This window comes from Aegilops tauschii, chromosome 5 (assembly GCF_002575655.3).
Source record: "Aegilops tauschii subsp. strangulata cultivar AL8/78 chromosome 5, Aet v6.0, whole genome shotgun sequence".
Taxonomy (NCBI): Eukaryota; Viridiplantae; Streptophyta; class Magnoliopsida; order Poales; family Poaceae; genus Aegilops; species Aegilops tauschii.
The window spans coordinates 567,665,684-567,691,331 of NC_053039.3; the positions used below are offsets into that span (position 1 = coordinate 567,665,684).

At 44.2% G+C, this 25,648-nt stretch overlaps 2 protein-coding genes across 2 annotated transcripts; one reads left to right on the plus strand and one right to left on the minus strand.

The window, feature by feature from the left end:
• The first annotated feature begins 8,999 nt into the window (after nt 1-8,999).
• Nucleotides 9,000-11,108, plus strand: LOC141023183 (uncharacterized). Its single transcript, XM_073499523.1, has 4 exons — nt 9,000-9,585; nt 9,671-9,759; nt 10,332-10,694; nt 10,755-11,108. Exons 1-4 carry the CDS (start codon nt 9,000-9,002, stop codon nt 11,106-11,108), a joined length of 1,392 nt encoding a protein of 463 aa, XP_073355624.1.
• A 4,926-nt stretch (nt 11,109-16,034) lies between these two features.
• On the minus strand, nt 16,035-17,683 carry LOC141022725 (uncharacterized). Its single transcript, XM_073498983.1, has one exon. The coding sequence runs from the start codon at nt 17,514-17,516 to the stop codon at nt 16,584-16,586; it is 933 nt and encodes a 310-aa protein (XP_073355084.1). The 5' UTR covers nt 17,517-17,683; the 3' UTR covers nt 16,035-16,583.
• Nucleotides 17,684-25,648: the final 7,965 nt, after the last annotated feature.

The window sequence follows — 25,648 nt, forward strand, 5'->3', positions numbered from 1 at the left end:
AAATAATAGGGAAATGAAAAAAGAGGCAAAGATAATTAAAAGAATTCAAGAAAAAAATTGATTAAAAAAACCCACAAGAAACTAGTCGAAAACAAGAAAAAAAGATAATATCATGAACAAAAATCATGTAGATACACCAAGAAGAGAGCCATGTGTTCAACGAACCTAAAAGTAACCAGTACATCGCATGTGCGTATCGGGCCATGGCCCGGGTGTTCTGCAGGCGAGCTCTAACTAAGAGCATCTCCACCCCCCCCCCACCCCCAGGACGTCCCCCACGACACCTTTTTAGGCTCGGTTTTACGCTCGGACCATCTTTTTGCCGAAAAACGGCCCAGGAACGCCCCCAGCGCCCCCACAGGACATCAAAATAGCGCCGGCAAACCCAGGAAAAAAGCAGCACGTTGGGGGCTTTTGGGGGCGCCGGCAGAAGTTTCGGCGAATCGTGTCTCACCACATGTCTTTTTTCTTGGCCCACTTAGTCATTTTCCTCACAAACTTTTGATTGGGGTGGGGTGTGGCTGAGAAGATGCCCTCCTCATGCACCCATATTTCGGCCGGATGAAGCATTTGGACCCCCAAGACACCTACTTTTTTGGTTCGGTGGTGTTCTTGGTGCTCCAACGGCTGGAGATGCTCTAATACTTGGTACAATCGATATATATATATTATTTGCCACCCCGAAGCACGTCTAGTAGAAGAGTTTCTCAAGAAGGTTGGGCGAATGTGTGATAGCCCACCCTGAGATCTCCCAACCTTCTATATATATTATAGAAAAGAGTAAAAAAGACATGTTTAACCCTAAAACCGTACGAAAAGATAGTTATTGGCCAAGCTTGGCCTAAAAACGTGGATCTGCCGCTGGTTTTTAAGCTAGCAATGCCTACTGAGGCTGTCCTTCTATTATTAAGCGTAAATTAAATACTTGAGTAATTAAAAATTGGATAATGCCATCAGTGTGTTTTGACGCAAGCTAGAAGGTAGAGTATTTTTAAAGTTAAATATACATGTATCAAGTAACCGGTGCAGCTAGACTCGCATGATCGAGATAAACATTTATTTTGTAACCCTACCAAGTAATTAATAAACGAATACATTTGCTAAGGATTACAGTAATTCTAATGCACAGACGGTTGAATTGTTTTTACGTTTTTATCAATATTTTCTTTAATGTTTTTTATCCATCTCTTTGAAGTTTTTATTTTCTTTTTAAATTGTAGTTTTGTTATTTATTTATCGAGGTATTCATTTATATTTTGTTATTTTTATATGCACAATCACGAAAAAAAGCCACGACTCCGCGTGCACTATGTCACCTCCCTCTGTTAAGCCCCTATTCCCTCACTCATTCATTCAAACTAGATGACACCCCGCACATTGTTGCGGGAACTGTTGTAGGAAAAATGGGATATGTTAGACAAATGAAATATAAATAATTTGGATATGCTTTCAGCCATATCGTTTCTTGGCTAAATTAAAACCATTTCATGAGATTGAACAATGCAGAACTGGCTAGAAAAAATACATAACATTTCCTTTAAAAAATATTAAAATTAGTGGTTTCAGTTCCCACTGGCAAAATATCGTGGCCCTGACAAACATTTGTGCATCAAATTGCCCACAAAGAATAAAAAATATAGCACAAATCAAATTGGCATTGGAGATTTGCTTCAGATGTGGTAATGATTCTTCTTATGTGCCCGCATCATAACTCACTACTTATCGTCATGGTGAAGAAAACAAACAATCACCTCCATTAATAGGAACTGAGTGCTGGCACTTGAAAAGTGGGAAAAATAATAGTGTGTAAGAGTTGATGACAGCGAGAACATAAATTGCCAATTCAGTTTGTCCCATAATTTCTGCACATAAAAAGCCGAACCACTCCTACATTTAGTGAAGGCAACATTATACAACAATTAGCATGAAAAAAAATCATGATGAAATAAAATGGTGATGCAATTTTGACTTCATAAGGCAAGACCATTCAAGGGAGAAATCTTTTGAACATAGCACGATGATGATCTTTTGGTCAATAACTGAACATGACAATTCATAAGCATATTATGCATTCAATATTCTATTCTAGATAATATTTTAAGTCTGAAATATCCATGGTTTGGGAAGTCAGGATGACCTGTTCCAAAACAAAGGCATGTACGTAAACCGAACAAATATGAAAATGAAGAGAGAATGGTGAAGTATGTATCTTACTGATTCCGCAAAGGTGAACATAATTAGATTAAAGGTGTTGAACTGAAGTAGTTATATAAGGGTCAAAGGATAAAAATCAATAAGGAAAATTAAAGGAGGGCATGTTCTTATGTATATAGAATTGAATGAAGATTTGCTTCAGAGGTGGTAATGATTCTTCTTAGTTGCCCACGCCACAGTACTATTTTAAGGCCATGCAAGACTAATGAGAGTTGAATGAAAGAAATAGGCTGACCGTCCTTCGACTATTTTTGTATCATCTTCCTTCAACTTCTCTAAATAGGCTGACCGTCCTTCGACTATTTTTGTATCATCTTCCTTCAACTGCTCAGACCAATACTTGTCAACACTTTCGGGTGTGCATATATGCGGAAGTAACTCACAACATTAAAACATGAGAATGATTGGAAGCGAACTAATCCAGACAAAAGCTTTCTTTACCCCGTAAGTCAGACCAAAGTAACCTGCGAATATCAAGATATTTTGATTATTCTGAAATATGTTCAGAACACATCAGTAATTAAAAATAGAAGATGTATTGCACATCAAAGAAGATTATGGATATCATACCATCAAAAGAGATTTATGCATTTTGTAAGACAATTTCTTCAGAGGTCTCCTTTAGCAAGGGACGATAGAGTCTGTGTAGATTATGTAATCGTACCAACAAAATGGCTCAGCAAGAGTCACCTTTAGTGGATGGTCACAAAGAAATTCAGTAACATTAGTGATTCAACCTGCTAAAGAAAATAAGGTCAATAACAAATATGCATCTTGAAAGTAGTATTTGGTATCTCGGGTGTACCTATATATGTTCTTTAGTCTTGACTGCTAGCGTCTCTTCTCCTCTCAGCAGATCATAATGCAGTTGTCTCGAAAAACTATTTGAAGCAGCAGCTCTCCTCCTCCTGACCATGTCTACACTTCCGTTGGCTGCTGCTACTACTTTTCATGAAGTTAACACAATGTTTAATAAATAAAAAGAAATTTCATGAATTTACGAAAACCAGTGGACTAAGGATTGCTATGACGGGAAAAATTAACAAAACCTATTTTTTCTTTTGATTTTGCAGTGTTTTTGCTGTTTTATTTGATCTTTTTATTTATTTTTACTTGGTTATTTTTCTTTTTCTCCTATTGTATTTATTTAATATATAAAATAATGAGTGAATTCCGGTTTTTACCCCCTATTTTGCCATTTTTGACACTAATTACCCCGTTTAGTGGGATTTTATCCATTTTACCCCATTTAGCAAAAGTGTTACCTCAATTTACCCCGTGGTGAACATATGTGGACCAGCGAAGAATAAGTATATGTTTCCTGAGATACTATAGTGCAATCATATCGAGCCTAGCTTATCAGAAGAAGCTAGGGCGGTGCGGTTCGGCGTGCAGAAAAAGCATCAAGAAAAAACCTGTCGATGTGGCATCTAGCTAGACCTTACAATTGGGACCCATCGGTCAGAACACTCATAAATTTTAAACATGGTGAACTGTGGCAACACTTTTGCTAAATAATGTAAAATGGATGAAATTCTGCTAAATAGGGTAATTGGTGTAAAAAATGTCAAAATAGAGGGTAAAAACCAGAATTCACTCTAAAAATATTCTAAACTATTCTGGTTCAATTTTTTGATTCAATGAAACTGATCCATGTTGATTAAATGAAACTGATGCATATGCAATGATACGCATGGATGCTGATTAAACAAAACATATGCATATCAATCTTCGTATGGGTGCGCGGACCTTTTTCTTTTCGATTGCCTAGCAACTTAATAATTGATTGATGCATCTCAACCTTGGTATCACGGCGACCAAAACCGTGGATTCCTTGCCCTTCACTCCATCAGATCACCACCGGCCAACATTCCTCGCTCATGTCTAGTCTTCTTTCCTCTGCCTCCGCCTCCACGCACTCCTCCTTAGATATAATTAAACCAAACTGACCGCCCCATGGTGGCCCCCATCCTTGTCGGCATGAAATCCAATGCAACGTGCGGAGCAAGTAGTCATCCCTCCCTTGTGGCGAGCTCGGCGCCGTGTGTGGATGAGGCCGTAGGTATTCGCATACCAGGAGCACAAGACCATGTCAAGGAGTGGAGAGGAGGTCTATATGGAATGTTGTGTTGGCCAGAGACCACCAAACACATGTCACATGATCACATAACCCCTACCCACCCTAAATCATTGGTTCAGTGGCCAGAACCCCAACTGACCATAGCTCGATGTCTGGACCATGTCAAGGCACATGGAGAGAGAAGGGAGACTAGGGACTCACCAGAACTAACTCGCTATCTGGATCAGCTTGAAAGTTGACTACACGAGGATTGTATCAGCTTCCCTCCTTGACACTCTGACTTCCAGGGTTGTTTTTCCCCTTTAGCTCTCGTCATAATCAAAGAAACAACGATGTTAGATCTCTCTCAAATGAACATAACAAGAGACAGAAAAATATAGTTTGTGTTCAGCGGAGATAAAGATTATGCACCACTCATATAGCTGGTGAGGATATAATAGTAGCGAGCTACTCCACAACAGTTTAAGCAATCGTAATATTAACCAAACCACAAACAAAACCTATGTTCTGGAACCCATTCATCATCACCTAAGAAATAGCAAATTGCACAACACCTACACTACTCATGCGTGGGTAAAGTATCAAATATCTTCATCTAGTCTAAGTAGATAGTACCAAGGGTTATTTAGCAAGCCTATGTAAAGAGTTGCAATTCCCAAATTCCGGCATCAAGAGATATGCCCATAACAATCACATCCATTTGTTAAACATATATAATAGCATGACTAAAGGCTCTAATTATTAATAGGAGCATTAATATTGACCCCAGGTAAATGTGGAGCGATACAAAAGCAGCTACGTATCATCCAATGGCCTAGAATTGTCAACATCGAACGAAAACATGCCATCCTATTCAAACTGGCTAATTACAAGTAGGGAAAATCATATCTAGCAGACTATCATCACCAAAATCATAAGCAGGACAGTGCACCATGACAATATCATAATCATGACTTCAAAAGGTTAGGATAACTAAACAACATGCATCTTGACTAATATGTTTTTTCATAGAAGTTACAGCCTTACCAAGCCACTCAACCGATTTGAAACACCACGACATGTGTGGCCCATGCAGGTCCTTGCTGGCAGTCGCTGCGGGGTCATGGGAATTCAGATTGGCTCCGACGTGATCTACATGTCGGAACCGAACTTCATCGTCGACGTCGGCATCTGTGTTGCTGGCTCAACTGGTCACCTTTCCTGGACCAAGGACTACGCTTCGCGTCAAATCATCATGATCAGGCGGGTGCCTTCATCATCAACTCTGATCCTAGCCGAAGTCATAGAGGAATTCGTCCATGGAGCTTGGGGGCTCAACGTCAACATTGCCCTCGTGTGATCATGCCGTTTTTGTTGAACAACGGATTGTGTTCACCTTCTCCGCCTCCTCGAGTGTCGCTTTGATGATTGCTTCGGTGAAATTGTGTGGAATTGAGTCTACAACAACCTTGTAAAATTTCCTCGCGTTCCTATGGAGGTATCTCCGGCAATCTCCGACATACCGGAGCCCAATCGAATCTGGACGACTTTGTGGCGAGGAGTCTAGCGTCCATCCCGGACATCCGTTGGAAAATCCAACTGTTCATCGGTTGCGCAATTCCTATGTTGACCACCACTCAAATTTCAGCTTGGTCCGACCGTTCAAACTCTAGGGAACGTCCGAGTAGTAAATCAATTCTCTGATATGTTTTCTGCGCGCAAACAAATCTGACCCGAGTTCATCTTTTCATGAACGGGTTATCGGACATCCTTTTTGAATGAAATTGCTACTGCTGGTACACGTATGCCTACGGCCTCGTCCACACACAGCGCAGAGCTCGCTAGCACAGAGGGACGGCGGCCTGCTCACCGCGTAGCATTGGATTTGATGCCGCCAAGGATGGGGGCCTTCATGCTGTGGGCAGTTTGGTTTAATTAGGCGAAGGCAGAGCAGAGGAAAGAAGACTAGACAAAAGTGAGGGAGGTCGGGAGGTGGTGTTTTGAGGGAGTGAAGGGCGAGGCGTCCATGGCTTGGTCGCCGTGATACCAAGATTGAGATGCTTCAATCAATTATTAAGCTAGCAGGCAAACGGAAAGAAAAAGGTATGCATCAGTTTCGTTTTTATTAGTTTTGCCTTTTCTTTATTTCCCTCTTTTCCTTTTTTTTTCCTTTCCTGTCTTAGTTCTTTCATAATTTTTTTGTTTTGACTTATTATCCCTTTTCATTTAGAAAATGAACAACATGACTTTTTTATCATATGATTTACATATTTTAATCACCTGATGAATTTTTTTAACACACGATGAATGTTTTTTGATATACAATGGCTATTTTCTTAAATACAGATAATTTTTTTTAAGTGTATATTCTGTTTTATATGATTTCTTTTCAAAATTATGTGAATTGTTTCATAAGCATGGCTACTTTAACAATCACATGTACATTTTCTAAAATACATAAACACACTTTGTAAATTCAAGATTTTTTTCTAAAGATTTATTTAGAAACTAAATGAATATTTTTCTAAATAGGTGAATTGGTTTGATAGTATAAGAAAAATTTATTTAGAATAGTTTTATCGTGAGTAAGCATTTTTTTTGTTTACACAAACTATTTTGTCAAATGTGCACAAAGAAAAATTGAACAAGAATACTTTAGAAATACTATATATGTAAGAGGAGAAAAAGTAAAACAACCAAGTGGAAATATATAAAAAGAACAAAAAAGGGCAAAAGCACTGGAAAATCACAAATATAGGAGTCTAGCTGCATGGGTTACTTGATATCATGTTTATTTAACATTTTTTCACTCTACCTTGTAGCTTGCATCAAAACACACTAATGTCCTTATCCATTTTTTATTTCGTCAAGTATTCATTTCACATTTAAGATGAGAGGGACTGAATCAGTAGCCATTGCTAGCTAAATAATAGGCGGCAGAACCGTGTTATTAGGCCAACCTTCTTGAGAGACTCTTTTATCAGACGTGCTGTCGGGCGCCAAATGATATATATCGCTTGTACCGGGCATTACCTAGAGCTTGCCTGCAGAACCGTCTTGATTTATTTTATTATTTTTGGCTTTTTGTTTATTCCCCTTTTGCTGTTCTTCTTTTTCTATTTTTTCTGTTTCTTTAGTTTTCTTTTGATTTTCTTTTTTTACTTTTTTTACTTTTTCATTTAGAGAATTAATATTAGACATGACTTTTTAATCACACGGTTATGGTCACGTAGCACGGTTTTATAATAACCGATTCCTAAATGTGAGCCAATAATAGTAACGATACAATTTGTATATAGAAAGTAAACCCTGGCCACTCCATGGCATATTCATCATGGAACCTACAAAGGACGCATATAAACTCCATTTTTTTTCCCTTTTTGCTTTCGTGTAGGAGGCGCATGACTCCATGGATGACCAGCCATCATTTTTTCTGTGACGTTGACCGTCACTAACAATTACGATGATGCATTTGACCGGTCAACTATTCTGGCATGAAGACCCAATGAGATGCTGACATGGCTGCTACCAAGTGGGTCCAGACGTGGGTAATTTGGCTTCTTACATGTGGATCCAATGCCATACGCGGGCGACGGCATGCATACCTATCCCAATTTGTAGATGCGGTCAATTTATTATATATTGCAATTGGCGGGCATATTTGAAAATTTAATCATTTTTATAATTCGTATATGAATTTGTGCGAGATTTCAATTTTAATGCCAAGTCAGCTATCCTTACTCGATTAAATGACAGACAATTATCACACAGACTTTCTGAACCATTACAATAAAAAACCATGGGACAGAGCCACACAATAAAATTAGGCACATGGCGCATTTTCATGACCATCAAACAATGCACTAGTATGATGGGGTTTGTTTGCTCAGCTATAGACATGGGATCCTGGCGTCGCAATCGTGGCGATGTACTTAAGCGTCCTATCAAGATCATTAAGCTTCTTTCGATAGCTAACGTTTTCTCTTTCTTAGCATTCTTGATGACTTCAAGTTCTCCCTTCTGGTTGCGCCAACCTCGGTTTGTGTCAGTGGTGGCCGCCCGGTGGCGCGAGGCGCGTGATGCCCCCCATCGCGCCCTTTCGGCCGTTGACTCCTGACACTTTTGTGCTAAGCGGTCCCGGCAATTCATGAAAGGATGGGGTGCAAATGTGGGCCGTGACATTCGCGAGCGTAAGAAAGCCCTTCTTGAGGCCATCCAGGCCCTCGATCTGCGGGCTGATGCCGCAGGCCTCTCTGCTGAGGAGTGGATGCTTAGGTACGACCTGGAAGACTAGCTCACGGTCATCTACACGGACGAGGAGGCCTACTGGCGCTTGCGAGGTACGCAGAATTGGGTCCTCAAGGGGGATGCCAATACCGCCTACTTCCAGGCCATTGCCAACGGTCGTCGTCGCCGTAATTCCATCCCGCTTCTCTGGGACGGCGAGACCCTCCTGCAGCTGCCAGAGGACATCCGGGCCCATGTAGTCGGCTTTGACAGAGACCTATTCTCTGCCTCCCCTCGGGGAGGTCTTGCCCTGGCGCAAGACATCTGGCTGGCCCACAGTTGTGTCTCTCCTGCGGACAACGCGGCCCTTACGGCCCCGTTCTCTAAGGCTGAAGTGTGGGCGACAATTAAGGGTATGAACCCTTCTTCGGCCCCCGGTCCGGATGGCCTCCCAGTGAAGTTCTTCCAGACTTTCTGGGAGGTAATAAAACCGGAGGTGATGGCCTTGTCTGAGGAATTCTTTGTAGGGTCCATTGACCTCGCCAGGCTGGACTTTGGGATCATCACCCTCATCCCCAAAGTAACTGGGGCTTCGGATATTCGCCAGTTTCGGCCGATTACGGTGATTAATGTCATCTTCCGCATCCTCGCGAGGGGGTACGCCCTTAGGGTGGCCCCCATTGCCGACGGGATCACTCATCCTGATCAGTCGGCATTTATTCAGGGCCAGTATATCCTTGACGGAGTTCTGGTTTTTCACGAAGCACTCCATGAGGTTCACTCCAAACACCTCAAGGCAGTCTTCCTGAAACTGGATTTCCACAAGGCGTATGACACGGTCAGTTGGCCCTTCCTTCGGGAATGCTTGCTGCGGAAGGGCTTCAACGACAGGTGGGTCTCCCGAGTGATGCAAATGGTATCCTCAGGCCGGACCGCGGTGAACATTAATGGCGAGGTTGGCCCATTCTTCCCCACATCTTGTGGGATGTGCCAGGGCGACCCCTTCTCACCGTTCCTCTTCAACATGGTTGTCGATGCTCTGGCAGCCATCTTAGATAAAGCCAAGGCTGCGGGCCACATTAAGGGCATAGCCCCGCATCTAGTTGGGGGGGGGGGGGAACGGGATCTCCCTCCTCCAATATGCGGATGACACCATTATCATGGTGGAAGGCTCGGCGACCGACATCATGAACTTGAAGTTCCTCCTGATATGCTTCCAGCAGATGTCTGGCCTCGGGATCAACTTCAATAAGAGTGTGGTAATGGTCTTGGGATACTCCCAAGACGAACGGCAGAGCATCACGGATCAGCTCAATTGCCAGCTTGGGTGTTTCCCCACGACCTATCTGGGGATCCCCATTAGTGATTTGAGGCTCACGGTGGCTGAGCTTCGCCCCACAGTTGGGAAGCTTCAACACCGCATCGAGGCTTGGCAGGGCCGATGTCTCTCGAAGGCGGCCCCGACAGTGCTTATTAACTCGTCCCTGGCCATCCTTCTCTTATTCATCATGAGCTTCTACAGCCTTCCTGAGACTCTGATCACGAGATTGCCATAGTTCAGGGGCGCTTCTTCTGGGCCGGCGAGGGCGACAAGTAGAAATACAACATGGTTCGTTGGTCGGAGATTTGTAAACCGCCCTACCAGGGTGGTCTCGGGATCATGTCCTCCAAACGCATGAACATTGCCCTCCTAACGAGATGGTTTTGGCGGATTGCCAACGGACAGGGTGGCCTGTGGCTTCACCTCATTCAGCAGAAATACCTCCGTGGCCAGCCTCTCACCTTCTGCCAGTGGTCTGGAGGTTCCTAGTTCTGGCAATCCATCATACAGCTCCTACCGATCCTCCGCATCGGCACCTTGATCGCGGTTGGATCGGGCACCTCCACGATGTTCTGGTTCCATAGATGGGCTGGAGACTTACCCCTCGCGGCACGTTTTCCCTACCTATTCTCCATCGCGGTTGACCCGCGGATCTCTGTCGCGACGACCCTTATTGACTTAGGGCAACTCGCGTTCCGGAGAGCGTTTGGCCTGCCTGAGAACGCGGACTGGCATGAGCTGCTGGAATGCATCGCGCTGCACGAACCTGATCTTGAGGTAGGAGAAGACCGTGCCAGGTGGCGTCTAGAGCCATCTGAGCAATTCTCCACTAAATCTCTATACCAGGCCATCACAGCTTCGCTGGGTCATGAGGTACACACCACCATCTGGGATATACGGCTCCCCTTGAAGATTAGGATTTTCTTGTGACAGTGGATTCGCGGCTGCCTCCCATCCGGCGTGGAGGTCCTGAAGCGCAACGGCCCAGGGGATGGGCGATGCCCGCTCTGCGGGCCTGAAGAGGATTTGAACCATATCTTCTTCACATGCTTGTCCGCGCAGTTCCTATGGAGCTGTTTCCGTGAAATAGTGGGTGGAAGCAGGGACCACAACAACTTCCCCGCTCTTTTCGCGGAACTCCAGGCGTCAGCTCCCTCAATTCGCCACATTAGGTGGCTGATCATCGGGGTGCTAACCTGGACGCTGTGGACTGTTAGGAATAAACTTTTGATTCAGCGCATTCCTTTTCGACGTGCTACTGACGCTTTGTTCAAATGGTCTGGTTAGTTGCAGTTTTGGCGGCCGCTTAGCCGTCCCCGGGAGATAGACGCCATCACCTCCATCATCATCCAGCTTCGCTCGATGGCTCTCCTTATGGCTCCACCGCTTCCCCCACCAGCGCCGGAGCCGGATTAGATCTTCTACACCTCGCCACCGCCGTTATGTTTGTTGTGTGTGTCTTGCGCCGATGTTGGGCTTGTTGTGCTGTGCCCACAGCTGAACTTGGGTTTCGACTGTGTGTGTGTGTTCGTCGGAACTGCCTGCGGTGGCTGTGTGTGTGTGTTTTTGTGGTCGGAACCTTGTTAACTTTGTGCTCGATGGTTGCTTTTTTTATAAAGAGGGGAGAAAGCCTTTTTCGGTAAGGGAAGTGTTGATAGATTCAAGATGATTATGCAGATCTAACAGGGCCATTATCAGGCATTCCATTTAGTCTTGCCGCTCTGGCAGAGCCTTCTTGACACCTTCAAGTATGTTTTTGCTAGTGTAAAAGTGTACGTAATCTTCACATATTGAAGTTCATGCTACGCACCTGGCACGACATGCTTCATGTTCTTGCTGCTGCTCTTCTAGGTCCATCTTGACAGCTTCAAGTTCTAGTTGTTGCTCTGCTAGGGTCTTCTTAACGGCTCCAAGTTCTATTTTCTGCTCACCTAGGGCCTTCTTCATAGCATGAAGTTCCTACTGCTGTACAACCAATGTGTGCTCGACTGCTTCTTTTGCTTCATGGTGCACCACCACCACATTGTTGATAGCTTCAGGTTACTGTTTCTGGACCCCAATACTTGCAAGAAAGTCATCATTTGAGAATCCTTGCTTTCCTACAAAATAATATATACGGAGGTTACAACATATGGATGAATTCCAAAATATATATGCACATGCCGCAATACACAGAGGTAGGGTAAATAAAGATAATTACATGTAAATTTTATAAAACATGTGAACATTCTTAGGAAAAAAGAAAATCATTTTCTAAATACATGAGTATCTATTATAAATTATATGGATATTTGTCTAGATAGTTCATGAATCATTTTTGAAAGTACAATAATTTTTTATTTAGAATAGTCAAACACTTTCTAAATTCAATTACATATTTTTAAATGAGTGGGCACTTATTTTTGTACAGGAACTATTTTTTCAACAACAACAACAAAGCCTTTAGTCCCAAACAAGTTGGGGTAGGCTAGAGGTGAAACCCATAAGATTTCGCAACCAACTCATGGCTCTGGCACATGGATAGCAAGTTTCCACGCACCCCTGTCCATAGCTAGCTCTTTGGTGATACTCCAATCCTTCAGGTCTCTCTTAACAGACTCCTCCCATGTCAAATTTGGTCTACCCCGCCCTCTGTTAACATTCTCCGCATGCTTTAGCCGTCCGCTATGCACGGGAGCTTCTGGAGGCCTGCGCTGAATATGCCCAAACCATCTCAGACGATGTTGGACAAGCTTCTCTTCAATTGGTGCTACCCCAACTCTATCTCGTATATCATCATTCCGGACTCTCGATCCTTCCTCGTGTGGCCACACATCCATCACAACATACGCATCTCCGCCACACCTAACTGTTGAACATGTCGCCTTTTAGTCGGCCAACACTCAGCGCCATACAACATTCCGGGTCAAACCGCTGTCCTGCAGAACTTGCCTTTTAGCTTTTGTGGTACTCTCTTGTCACAGAGAATGCCAGAAGCTTGGCGCCACTTCATCCATCCGGCTTTGATTCGATGGTTCACACCTTCATCAATACCCCCATCCTCCTACAACATGGACCCCAAATACCGAAAGGTGTCCTTCTGGGGTACCACCTGGCCATCAAGGCTAACCTCCTCCTTCTCACACCTAGTAGTACTGAAATCGCACATCATATACTCGGTTTTAGTTCTACTAAGCCTAAACCCTTTCAATTCCAAGGTTTGTCTCCATAACTCTAACTCCTATTTACCCCCGTCCGACTATCGTCAACTAGCACCACATCATCCACAAAGAGCATACACCATGGGATATCTCCTTGCATATCCCTTGTGACCTCATCCATCACCAATGCAAAAAGATAAGGGCTCAAAGCTAACCCCTAATGCAGTCCTATCTTAATCGGGAAGTCATCAGTGTCGACATCACTTGTTCGAACACTTGTCACAACATTATCATACATGTCCTTGATGAGGGTAATGTACTTTGCTGGGACTTTGTATTTCTCCAAGGCCCACCGCATGACATTCCGCGGTATCTTATCATAGGCCTTCTCCACGTCAATGAACACCATATGCAAGTCCTTCTTTTGCTCCATATATCTCTCCATAAGTTGTCGTACCAAGAAAATGGCTTCCATGGTCGACCTCTGATACGTCCATTTTGCATGATGCTTTTATATCGATATTTATTGCATTATGGGTTGTTATTACACATTATGTCACAATACTTATGCCTATTCTCTCTCATTTTACAAGGTTTACATGAAGAGGGAGAATGCCGGCAGCTGGAATTCTGGGCTGGAAAAGGAGCAAATATTAGAGACCTATTTTGCACAGCTCCAAAAGTCCTGAAACTTCACGGAGGCACGTTTTGGAATATATAAAAAATACTGGAGAAAGAATCAACCAGAGGGGGCCCACACCCTGGCCACGAGGGTGGGGGCGCGCCCCCTGCCTCGTGGGCCCCCTGGCAGGCCTTCGGTGCCCATATTCTGCTATATGAAGTCTTTCACCTTGGAAAAAATCATAAGCAAGCTTTCGGGACGAAACACCGCCGCCACGAGGCAAAACCTTGGCGGAACCAACCTAGGGCTCCGTTGGAGCTGTTATGCCGGGGAGACATCCCTCCGGGAGGGGGAAATCATCACCATCGATCCTCTCAGCGGGAGGTGGTCAATCTCCATCAACATCTTCACCAGCACCATCTCCTCTAAAACCCTAGTTCATCTCTTGTATCCAATCTTTGTCCCAAAACCTCAGATTGGCACCTGTGGGTTGCTAGTAGTGTTGATTACTCCTTGTAGTTGATGCTAATTGGTTTATTTGGTGGAAGATCATATGTTCAGATCCTTAATGCATATTAATACCCCTCTGTTTATGAACATGAATATGATTTGTGAGTAGTTACGTTTGTTCCTGAGAACATGGGAGAAGTCTTGCTATAAGTAGTCATGTGAATTTGGTATTCGTTCGATATTTTGATAAGATGTATGTTGTCTTTCCTCTAGTGGTGTTATGTGAACGTCGACTACATGACACTTCACCATTGTTTGGGCCTAGAGGAAGGCATTGAGAAGTAATAAGTAGATGATGGGTTGCTAGAGTGACAAAAGCTTAAACTCTAGTTTATGCGTTGCTTCGTAAGGGGCTGATTTGGATCCATATGTTTCATGCTATGGTTAGGTTTACCTTAATACTTCTTTTGTAGTTGCGGATGCTTGCAATAGGGGTTAATCATAAGTGAGATGCTTGTCCAAGGAAGGGCAGTACCCAAGCACCGGTCCACCCACATATCAAATTATCAAAGTAACGAACGCGAATCATATGAGCGTGATTTAAACTAGCTTGACGATAATTCCCATATGTCCCCGGGAGCGTTTTCCTTCATATAAGAGTTTGTCCAGGCTTGTCCTTTGCTACAAAAAGGATTGGGACATCTTGCTGCAGCTTATTTACTTTGATTACTTGTTACCCGTTACAAATTACCTTATCACAAAACTATCTGTTACCGATAATATCAGTGCTTGCAGAGTATACCTTACTGAAAACCGCTTGTCCTTTCCTTCTGCTCCTCGTTGGGTTCGACACTCTTACTTATCGAAAGGACTACGATAGATCTCCTATACTTGTGGGTCATCAAGACTCTTTTCTGGCGCCGTTGCCAGGGAGTGAAGCGCCTTTGGTAGGTGGAATTTGGTAAGGAAAAAATTATATAGTGTGCTGAAATTTACTGTCACTTGTTACTATGGAACATAATCCTTTGAGGGGCTTGTTCGGGGTATCTTCACCCCGGCCAATAGAGCAAAGAGTTGCTCCTCAACCTACTGAACCTGCCGATACAAACACACACACACACACACACACACACACACACACACAAGGCCGGATACAAGGACGCTGATAACAGCAACACTACCCCGACAAAATCCTAGCCAACATCAGATGAACATAATAAGCACTACTACGAAGATGTCGGGGCCCTCAACCGTGGGCGGGCCACCGCGAGGAGGAGAAGTCGTGTAGGACGAACAATGAGCTCCAAAGCGACGCCTTCAGCAAGGGAACGACACCATTGTGTCGCCACCGCCCAATCCAAGGATTAGAGTTTCCCCCGGAGCACTCCGACGACAAATGAGATGCCGCGACGGCGCCTTCAAGAAGAGGACGACGCTAGAACGCCGGTGCCGTCGGCCTGGCAAAGCAGAACGGGTTTTCACCACCGGCAGGGGCACCCTGCCCCTTCCCGAAGTCCCGTGCCACCACCGGCAGGCCTCGCGCGCACCACCACACCATGGCGCCACCCCGACCCGACAAGCGCGTCGCTGAGTCCAAAGAAGAGGGAGGGAGCTCACCCGAGTCCGACGCTGATGAACCGCCGCCGGAGAGACCCGCAGTTGCCGCGCGCATATCAGACAACCACCAGGCCACAGCAGCGCCGCTGCAGACCACCCCACTCCGAGGTCAAGACCGACCTCAGCCACCGTCCCGCGCCGCCCGCCGCCATCCAGGAGCCGGATCCGGGAGGGTCGGGCCGGATCCGCGCCAGCACGCCACTGCCCAGATCGGGAATCCCAGCGGCCGCCACACCACAAACGAGCCTGCCACTCGACATCGTGTCCCCACCAGGCAACCCCGCCGCCGAACTCCGAGCACGCCGCCGCGCCGCCGGCCCTGCCAAAGACCGGCGCCCCCACTCGACCGGCTGTCTCACGCCAGCCGCGGAGCACGAGGGCGAGGAAGAAGAGGCCCCGCCGCCGCCCCCACCGACCGGGCTTCGCCCGACGGCGTCGCTGGGCGGCGGCGAGGGAGGAGAGCAGAGGAGAGGGAGGACAGGTCACGGCAGCTAGGGTTCACCCCGGTCGCTCGCAAGAGCGACACGGGAGAGGAGGGGAGAGGGATTATATCCCGTGATGCCCTGTACGTTTTGAGGGGAAATGGGTACTTGGATTTGGATAGATGAAACAATCAAGCACCTTTTCAATCACGAACAGAGAAACTGAAACACTAACCATTACTGATAAAAAAAACCTAACCATTACATACGTAATACAAAATGAATATATGGAGAAAAAAATGGAGAAATTAATCAATTCGGCTGCTGCACACGGATTAATTGCTTGTTCATCATCACAATACAATTAGCAAGACACCTTTTGTGCCATGACAATGACATACATCAAAGCTAAGCAAGACTAGTACATCATCTCTTGGATCATCTCCTGGATGCAGGTTTCGGAGTTCTTCATCACGCACTCGGCCCTCACGTGGTGAAAGGATCCACTCTCCTAGACTAGTACAGTCGTGTCGTCGCACAAGCCGAGCAGCTCATCTAACGTGCACCGGAAGGCCTCGTCTTCATCATCTGCAGCACTAGTGCCTTCTTGGACTTCGCCGTCGAGTTTGCCGGGCAAGAACCCCTGCGCCACCACAGCGTCATGGAGCACGGGAAAATCTTGAAGCATGTCGTCGGTGAAGAACCCGCCTGGATCCACGCTTCCGTCGTCCACAGCTCCGGGCGGCAAGAACGTCTCGCCTTCGTCGGACATGAACCAGCGCCCATACTCGTGAAGCATCCCGGGTTGTTGGACGATCGGCGGTTCCTGGCGGCGTGGGGTTTGGGGACGTGGAGCATCCGGGTGCTGGACGTCGGCGGCCTTCCTTTTCCTGGAACCGGGAGCATTGATTACCTCGTGGTATGTGGTCTCGCTCCTGTGACGAGACACGCAGACCTTGCAGAGCACCAAGCCGTCTTGCTTGTCATCGCTGTACTCGTTCATGCACCAGCCGATCCTGATCCTCTCTTTCTCTCCCGGCAACTTCTTGACGTAGCTGAGGTTTCGTCTATGGCCTACGAGTTTACCTTGGTTGTCTAGCACGGGTATCCCGCCCTTCTCCGAGTGCCAGTAGTAACCCTCGCCGGCGTCGGCCACGCCACGCTGTCGCCTCCCGCCACCGCGGCCGCCTTTGGTCTGGTGACGACGGGCAGGGGTGAAGAAGTACCAGACGCCCCCTTTCCCGTCGCCCTTGTCCGTTCCTTGCGCGTGTTGATACATCTCGACGAGGTCGCCGGGGGCGGCGGAGTAGGCGTCGAACTCGTGGATGAGGCGGCTGGCGAAGAAGGCGTCGGCGATCCGTGGGCGGAGGAACTTGGTGATCAGCTCGTGCTCGGCTGGGTCGAAGGCGTAGCCGGCGGGAGGATCCAGCTTGCCGTCGGCCATCGCAGAGCTAGCTACGCACGTACGAGATGGATCAAGTAGCTAGGTATGTACGTGTAACCCTGAACTCGCTAGCTGCTTGCCATCTGGGTACCTAGCTTATATAGATGGATCGACAGCGAGCCCGCCCGGGATTCAGTTTCCTTGACCGGTCATACGTACGTGTCCTAAGCAATCCGTACATGAAATGGATTAGTACAGCAATCCGTACATAAAATGGACTAGTGCAGCACGCCCCATGATGCTCCGTCGCGGCACCGACCTTGCTCCATTGCAGCTCGCGTCGGTGCACCTTGCCGCTCGGTAATACTCAGCATGCTTCGACGGACATGGTGATGCTACGAGGCGTGCTACATCGACCGCCGCGATGGCGCTTTGACGGCCACGACAATGCTTCAATGGCAGACTTCGACGGTCGCGGTGATGCTACGGGACGTGCTTCGACGACCATGGCAATGGTGCGGCAACATGCTTCTAACGTCGGTGTTGTACTTGGATGGCAGCGATGATGTTGTGACGACATGGTTGGACAGCCACGACGTCCTGCTTCGACAACCATGATGATGTTGCGGCAACGTGTTCCAGGGCCACGAAAGTGTTGCAATGATGGACATGGCTGCACCAACGATAATGCAACGACTGCAGCGGTGCAGCAATGGTGACCCGGCTGCTTCGATGATGCTACGATGGCATGCGTCGAACAAGGTGGTGGCGTCAATGGTGCTACTCTAAACATTAGCAACCTTCACTTTACCACAATCAGCATCGAGAAAGATGGTGTTCTAGTATTTGTACCATCACATGTGTAGTTACCTAGCAAAATCACTGCATATGGAGTACGTTAAAAAAGATCATTTAAATAGGCAGTTGTCCGAACGCTACCACATGTCACGAACTTTGGATACTTTTGCGTGTGGAAGACAGAGCATTCGCTACCTTCCTGCGTGGGAGATAGCGCTCGCGCCACACGATCATGTGGGATCGGACGGCTCTGGACGTGATTGATAAAGACAAGAAATCATCCGACTTATTTAAAACATTTTCCCTCGCCGAATGCTCACCTTTTACTCGCAATGGCCACTTGTCAGTTAGCCTGGTTGACGCATTTCTGTTTGTTTGTGACTTTGCAGTGTTTTTGCTGCTTTATTTGTTCTTTTATATATTTTTACTGGCCTTTCTTATTTTATCAACTTATGATTATTTTATTATATTATAAAAAATATGTCTGTTTTATTCTAGGTAATGCTTTTTATTTGCACTATTGACAGAAATAGTTCGTATTAAAAAGGTCCTTACTCATTTCAAAATATATAATACATTTGAAATTTGTTAATATATTCTAAATAAAATGTTCTTGTACTTTTGAATATGATTTACCTATTTCGAAAAATATTCATTTAGTTCGTAAAAAAATCTTTTATTCAAAACGAAATTACATGTATTCGCAAAGAGTGTTCACGTATTTCTAAAAATGTCCATGTAATTATTAAAGTATTCTCACATTTAAAAATATATTCACATAAGTTTGGAAAATAATCATTTAGGACATAAAATAGAAAATACACTTGAATTTTTTTATCGCGTATTTAAAAAAAATACTCATCATATATTAAATAAATTTCATTGTGTAAAAAAATATTCATCATTTATTTAAAATACATACGTTGGTCATGTGTACTGTTATTTTCTAATTGCATAAGTAAAATAAGTAAGAAGAAAATCACAGAAAATAAAGAAAGAGAAAAATGTGGGAAAAGAACAACAAATAATAGGGAAATGAAAAAAGAGGCAAAGATAATTAAAAGAATTCAAGAAAAAAAATTGATTAAAAAAACCCACAAGAAACTAGTCGAAAACAAGAAAAAAAGATAATATCATGAACAAAAATCAGGTAGATACACCAAGAAGAGAGCCATGTGTTCAACGAACCTAAAAGTAACCAGTACATCGCATGTGCGTATCGGGCCATGGCCCGGGTGTTCTGCAGGCGAGCTCTAACTAAGAGCATCTCCACCCCCCCCCCCCACCCCCAGGACGTCCCCCACGACACCTTTTTAGGCTCGGTTTTACGCTCGGACCATCTTTTTGCCGAAAAACGGCCCAGCAACGCCCCCAGCGCCCCCACAGGACATCAAAATAGCGCCGGCAAACCCAGGAAAAAAGCAGCACGTTGGGGGCTTTTGGGGGCGCCGGCAGAAGTTTCGGCGAATCGTGTCTCACCACATGTCTTTTTTCTTGGCCCACTTAGTCATTTTCCTCACAAACTTTTGATTGGGGTGGGGTGTGGCTGAGAAGATGCCCTCCTCATGCACCCATATTTCGGCCGGATGAAGCATTTGGACCCCCAAGACACCTACTTTTTTGGTTCGGTGGTGTTCTTGGTGCTCCAACGGCTGGAGATGCTCTAATACTTGGTACAATCGATATATATATATATTATTTGCCACCCCGAAGCACGTCTAGTAAAAGAGTTTCTCAAGAAGGTTGGGCGAATGTGTGATAGCCCACCCTGAGATCTCCCAACCTTCTATATATATTATAGAAAAGAGTAAAAAAGACATGTTTAACCCTAAAACCGTACGAAAAGATAGTTATTGGCCAAGCTTGGCCTAAAAACGTGGATCTGCCGCTGGTTTTTAAGCTAGCAATGCCTACTGAGGCTGTCCTTCTATTATTAAGCGTAAATTAAATACTTGAGTAATTAAAAATTGGATAATGCCATCAGTGTGTTTTGACGCAAGCTAGAAGGTAGAGTATTTTTAAAGTTAAATATACATGTATCAAGTAACCGGTGCAGCTAGACTCGCATGATCGAGATAAACATTTATTTTGTAACCCTACCAAGTAATTAATAAACGAATACATTTGCTAAGGATTACAGTAATTCTAATGCACAGACGGTTGAATTGTTTTTACGTTTTTATCAATATTTTCTTTAATGTTTTTTATCCATCTCTTTGAAGTTTTTATTTTCTTTTTAAATTGTAGTTTTGTTATTTATTTATCGAGGTATTCATTTATATTTTGTTATTTTTATATGCACAATCACGACAAAAAGCCACGACTCCGCGTGCACTATGTCACCTCCCTCTGTTAAGCCCCTATTCCCTCACTCATTCATTCAAACTAGATGACACCCCGCACATTGTTGCGGGAACTGTTGTAGGAAAAATGGGATATGTTAGACAAATGAAATATAAATAATTTGGATATGCTTTCAGCCATATCGTTTCTTGGCTAAATTAAAACCATTTCATGAGATTGAACAATGCAGAACTGGCTAGAAAAAATACATAACATTTCCTTTAAAAAATATTAAAATTAGTGGTTTCAGTTCCCACTGGCAAAATATCGTGGCCCTGACAAACATTTGTGCATCAAATTGCCCACAAAGAATAAAAAATATAGCACAAATCAAATTGGCATTGGAGATTTGCTTCAGATGTGGTAATGATTCTTCTTATGTGCCCGCATCATAACTCACTACTTATCGTCATGGTGAAGAAAACAAACAATCACCTCCATTAATAGGAACTGAGTGCTGGCACTTGAAAAGTGGGAAAAATAATAGTGTGTAAGAGTTGATGACAGCGAGAACATAAATTGCCAATTCAGTTTGTCCCATAATTTCTGCACATAAAAAGCCGAACCACTCCTACATTTAGTGAAGGCAACATTATACAACAATTAGCATGAAAAAAAATCATGATGAAATAAAATGGTGATGCAATTTTGACTTCATAAGGCAAGACCATTCAAGGGAGAAATCTTTTGAACATAGCACGATGATGATCTTTTGGTCAATAACTGAACATGACAATTCATAAGCATATTATGCATTCAATATTCTATTCTAGATAATATTTTAAGTCTGAAATATCCATGGTTTGGGAAGTCAGGATGACCTGTTCCAAAACAAAGGCATGTACGTAAACCGAACAAATATGAAAATGAAGAGAGAATGGTGAAGTATGTATCTTACTGATTCCGCAAAGGTGAACATAATTAGATTAAAGGTGTTGAACTGAAGTAGTTATATAAGGGTCAAAGGATAAAAGTCAATAAGGAAAATTAAAGGAGGGCATGTTCTTATATATATAGAATTGAATGAAGATTTGCTTCAGAGGTGGTAATGATTCTTCTTAGTTGCCCACGCCACAGTACTATTTTAAGGCCATGCAAGACTAATGAGAGTTGAATGAAAGAAATAGGCTGACCGTCCTTCGACTATTTTTGTATCATCTTCCTTCAACTGCTCTAAATAGGCTGACCGTCCTTCGACTATTTTTGTATCATCTTCCTTCAACTGCTCAGACCAATACTTGTCAACACTTTCGGGTGTGCATATATGCGGAAGTAACTCACAACATTAAAACATGAGAATGATTGGAAGCGAACTAATCCAGACAAAAGCTTTCTTTACCCCGTAAGTCAGACCAAAGTAACCTGCGAATATCAAGATATTTTGATTATTCTGAAATATGTTCAGAACACATCAGTAATTAAAAATAGAAGATGTATTGCACATCAAAGAAGATTATGGATATCATACCATCAAAAGAGATTTATGCATTTTGTAAGACAATTTCTTAAGAGGTCTCCTTTAGCAAGGGACGATAGAGTCTGTGTAGATTATGTAATCGTACCAACAAAATGGCTCAGCAAGAGTCACCTTTAGTGGATGGTCACAAAGAAATTCAGTAACATTAGTGATTCAACCTGCTAAAGAAAATAAGGTCAATAACAAATATGCATCTTGAAAGTAGTATTTGGTATCTCGGGTGTACCTATATATGTTCTTTAGTCTTGACTGCTAGCGTCTCTTCTCCTCTCAGCAGATCATAATGCAGTTGTCTCGAAAAACTATTTGAAGCAGCAGCTCTCCTCCTCCTGACCATGTCTACACTTCCGTTGGCTGCTGCTACTACTTTTCATGAAGTTAACACAATGTTTAATAAATAAAAAGAAATTTCATGAATTTACAAAAACCAGTGGACTAAGGATTGCTATGACGGGAAAAATTAACAAAACCTATTTTTTCTTTTGATTTTGCAGTGTTTTTGCTGTTTTATTTGATCTTTTTATTTATTTTTACTTGGTTATTTTTCTTTTTCTCCTATTGTATTTATTTAATATATAAAATAATGAGTGAATTCCGGTTTTTACCCCCTATTTTGCCATTTTTGACACTAATTACCCCGTTTAGTGGGATTTTATCCATTTTACCCCATTTAGCAAAAGTGTTACCTCAATTTACCCCGTGGTGAACATATGTGGACCAGCGAAGAATAAGTATATGTTTCCTGAGATACTATAGTGCAATCATATCGAGCCTAGCTTATCAGAAGAAGCTAGGGCGGTGCGGTTCGGCGTGCAGAAAAAGCATCAAGAAAAAACCTGTGGATGTGGCATCTAGCTAGACCTTACAATTGGGACCCATCGGTCAGAACACTCATAAATTTTAAACATGGTGAACTGTGGCAACACTTTTGCTAAATAATGTAAAATGGATGAAATTCTGCTAAATAGGGTAATTGGTGTAAAAAATGTCAAAATAGAGGGTAAAAACCAGAATTCACTCTAAAAATATTCTAAACTATTCTGGTTCAATTTTTTGATTCAATGAAACTGATCCATGTTGATTAAATGAAACTGATGCATATGCAATGATACGCATGGATGCTGATTAAACAAAACATATGCATATCAATCTTCGTATGGGTGCGCGGACCTTTTTCTTTTCGATTGCCTAGCAACTTAATAATTGATTGATGCATCTCAACCTTGGTATCACGGCGACCAAAACCGTGGATTCCTTGCCCTTCACTCCATCAGATCACCACCGGCCAACATTCCTCGCTCATGTCTAGTCTTCTTTCCTCTGCCTCCGCCTCCACGCACTCCTCCTTAGATATAATTAAACCAAACTGACCGCCCCATGGTGGCCCCCATCCTTGTCGGCATGAAATCCAATGCAACGTGCGGAGCAAGTAGTCATCCCTCCCTTGTGGCGAGCTCGGCGCCGTGTGTGGATGAGGCCGTAGGTATTCGCATACCAGGAGCACAAGACCATGTCAAGGAGTGGAGAGGAGGTCTATATGGAATGTTGTGTTGGCCAGAGACCACCAAACACATGTCACATGATCACATAACCCCTACCCACCCTAAATCATTGGTTCAGTGGCCAGAACCCCAACTGACCATAGCTCGATGTCTGGACCATGTCAAGGCACATGGAGAGAGAAGGGAGACTAGGGACTCACCAGAACTAACTCGCTATCTGGATCAGCTTGAAAGTTGACTACACGAGGATTGTATCAGCTTCCCTCCTTGACACTCTGACTTCCAGGGTTGTTTTTCCCCTTTAGCTCTCGTCATAATCAAAGAAACAACGATGTTAGATCTCTCTCAAATGAACATAACAAGAGACAGAAAAATATAGTTTGTGTTCAGCGGAGATAAAGATTATGCACCACTCATATAGCTGGTGAGGATATAATAGTAGCGAGCTACTCCACAACAGTTTAAGCAATCGTAATATTAACCAAACCACAAACAAAACCTATGTTCTGGAACCCATTCATCATCACCTAAGAAATAGCAAATTGCACAACACCTACACTACTCATGCGTGGGTAAAGTATCAAATATCTTCATCTAGTCTAAGTAGATAGTACCAAGGGTTATTTAGCAAGCCTATGTAAAGAGTTGCAATTCCCAAATTCCGGCATCAAGAGATATGCCCATAACAATCACATCCATTTGTTAAACATATATAATAGCATGACTAAAGGCTCTAATTATTAATAGGAGCATTAATATTGACCCCAGGTAAATGTGGAGCGATACAAAAGCAGCTACGTATCATCCAATGGCCTAGAATTGTCAACATCGAACGAAAACATGCCATCCTATTCAAACTGGCTAATTACAAGTAGGGAAAATCATATCTAGCAGACTATCATCACCAAAATCATAAGCAGGACAGTGCACCATGACAATATCATAATCATGACTTCAAAAGGTTAGGATACTAAACAACATGCATCTTGACTAATATGTTTTTTCATAGAAGTTACAGCCTTACCAAGCCACTCAACCGATTTGAAACACCACGACATGTGTGGCCCATGCAGGTCCTTGCTGGCAGTCGCTGCGGGGTCATGGGAATTCAGATTGGCTCCGACGTGATCTACATGTCGGAACCGAACTTCATCGTCGACGTCGGCATCTGTGTTGCTGGCTCAACTGGTCACCTTTCCTGGACCAAGGACTACGCTTCGCGTCAAATCGTCATGATCAGGCGGGTGCCTTCATCATCAACTCTGATCCTAGCCGAAGTCATAGAGGAATTCGTCCATGGAGCTTGGGGGCTCAACGTCAACATTGCCCTCGTGTGATCATGCCGTTTTTGTTGAACAACGGATTGTGTTCACCTTCTCCGCCTCCTCGAGTGTCGCTTTGATGATTGCTTCGGTGAAATTGTGTGGAATTGAGTCTACAACAACCTTGTAAAATTTCCTCGCGTTCCTATGGAGGTATCTCCGGCAATCTCCGACATACCGGAGCCCAATCGAATCTGGACGGGAATCTGGATGACTTTGTGGCGAGGAGTCTAGCGTCCATCCCGGACATCCGTTGGAAAATCCAACTGTTCATCGGTTGCGCAATTCCTATGTTGACCACCACTCAAATTTCAGCTTGGTCCGACCGTTCAAACTCTAGGGAACGTCCGAGTAGTAAATCAATTCTCTGATATGTTTTCTGCGCGCAAACAAATCTGACCCGAGTTCATCTTTTCATGAACGGGTTATCGGACATCCTTTTTGAATGAAATTGCTACTGCTGGTACACGTATGCCTACGGCCTCGTCCACACACGGTGCAGAGCTCGCTAGCACAGAGGGACGGCGGCCTGCTCACCGCGTAGCATTGGATTTGATGCCGCCAAGGATGGGGGCCTTCATGCTGTGGGCAGTTTGGTTTAATTAGGCGAAGGCAGAGCAGAGGAAAGAAGACTAGACAAAAGTGAGGGAGGTCGGGAGGTGGTGTTTTGAGGGAGTGAAGGGCGAGGCGTCCATGGCTTGGTCGCCGTGATACCAAGATTGAGATGCTTCAATCAATTATTAAGCTAGC

What these genes read in the sequence shown, in the direction of transcription:
- LOC141022725 (XM_073498983.1), bottom strand. Translation starts at nt 17,516, where the DNA reads ATGGCCGACGGCAAGCTGGATCCTCCCGCCGGCTACGCCTTCGACCCA.
- LOC141023183 (XM_073499523.1), top strand. Translation starts at nt 9,000, where the DNA reads ATGGCCTTGTCTGAGGAATTCTTTGTAGGGTCCATTGACCTCGCCAGG. An exon ending in GGCTGCGGGCCACATTAAGG is followed by an intron (nt 9,586 to 9,670) that starts GCATAGCCCCGC and finishes TCATGGTGGAAG; the next exon opens with GCTCGGCGACCGACATCATG. An exon ending in TCAACTTCAATAAGAGTGTG is followed by an intron (nt 9,760 to 10,331) that starts GTAATGGTCTTG and finishes TCCATCATACAG; the next exon opens with CTCCTACCGATCCTCCGCAT.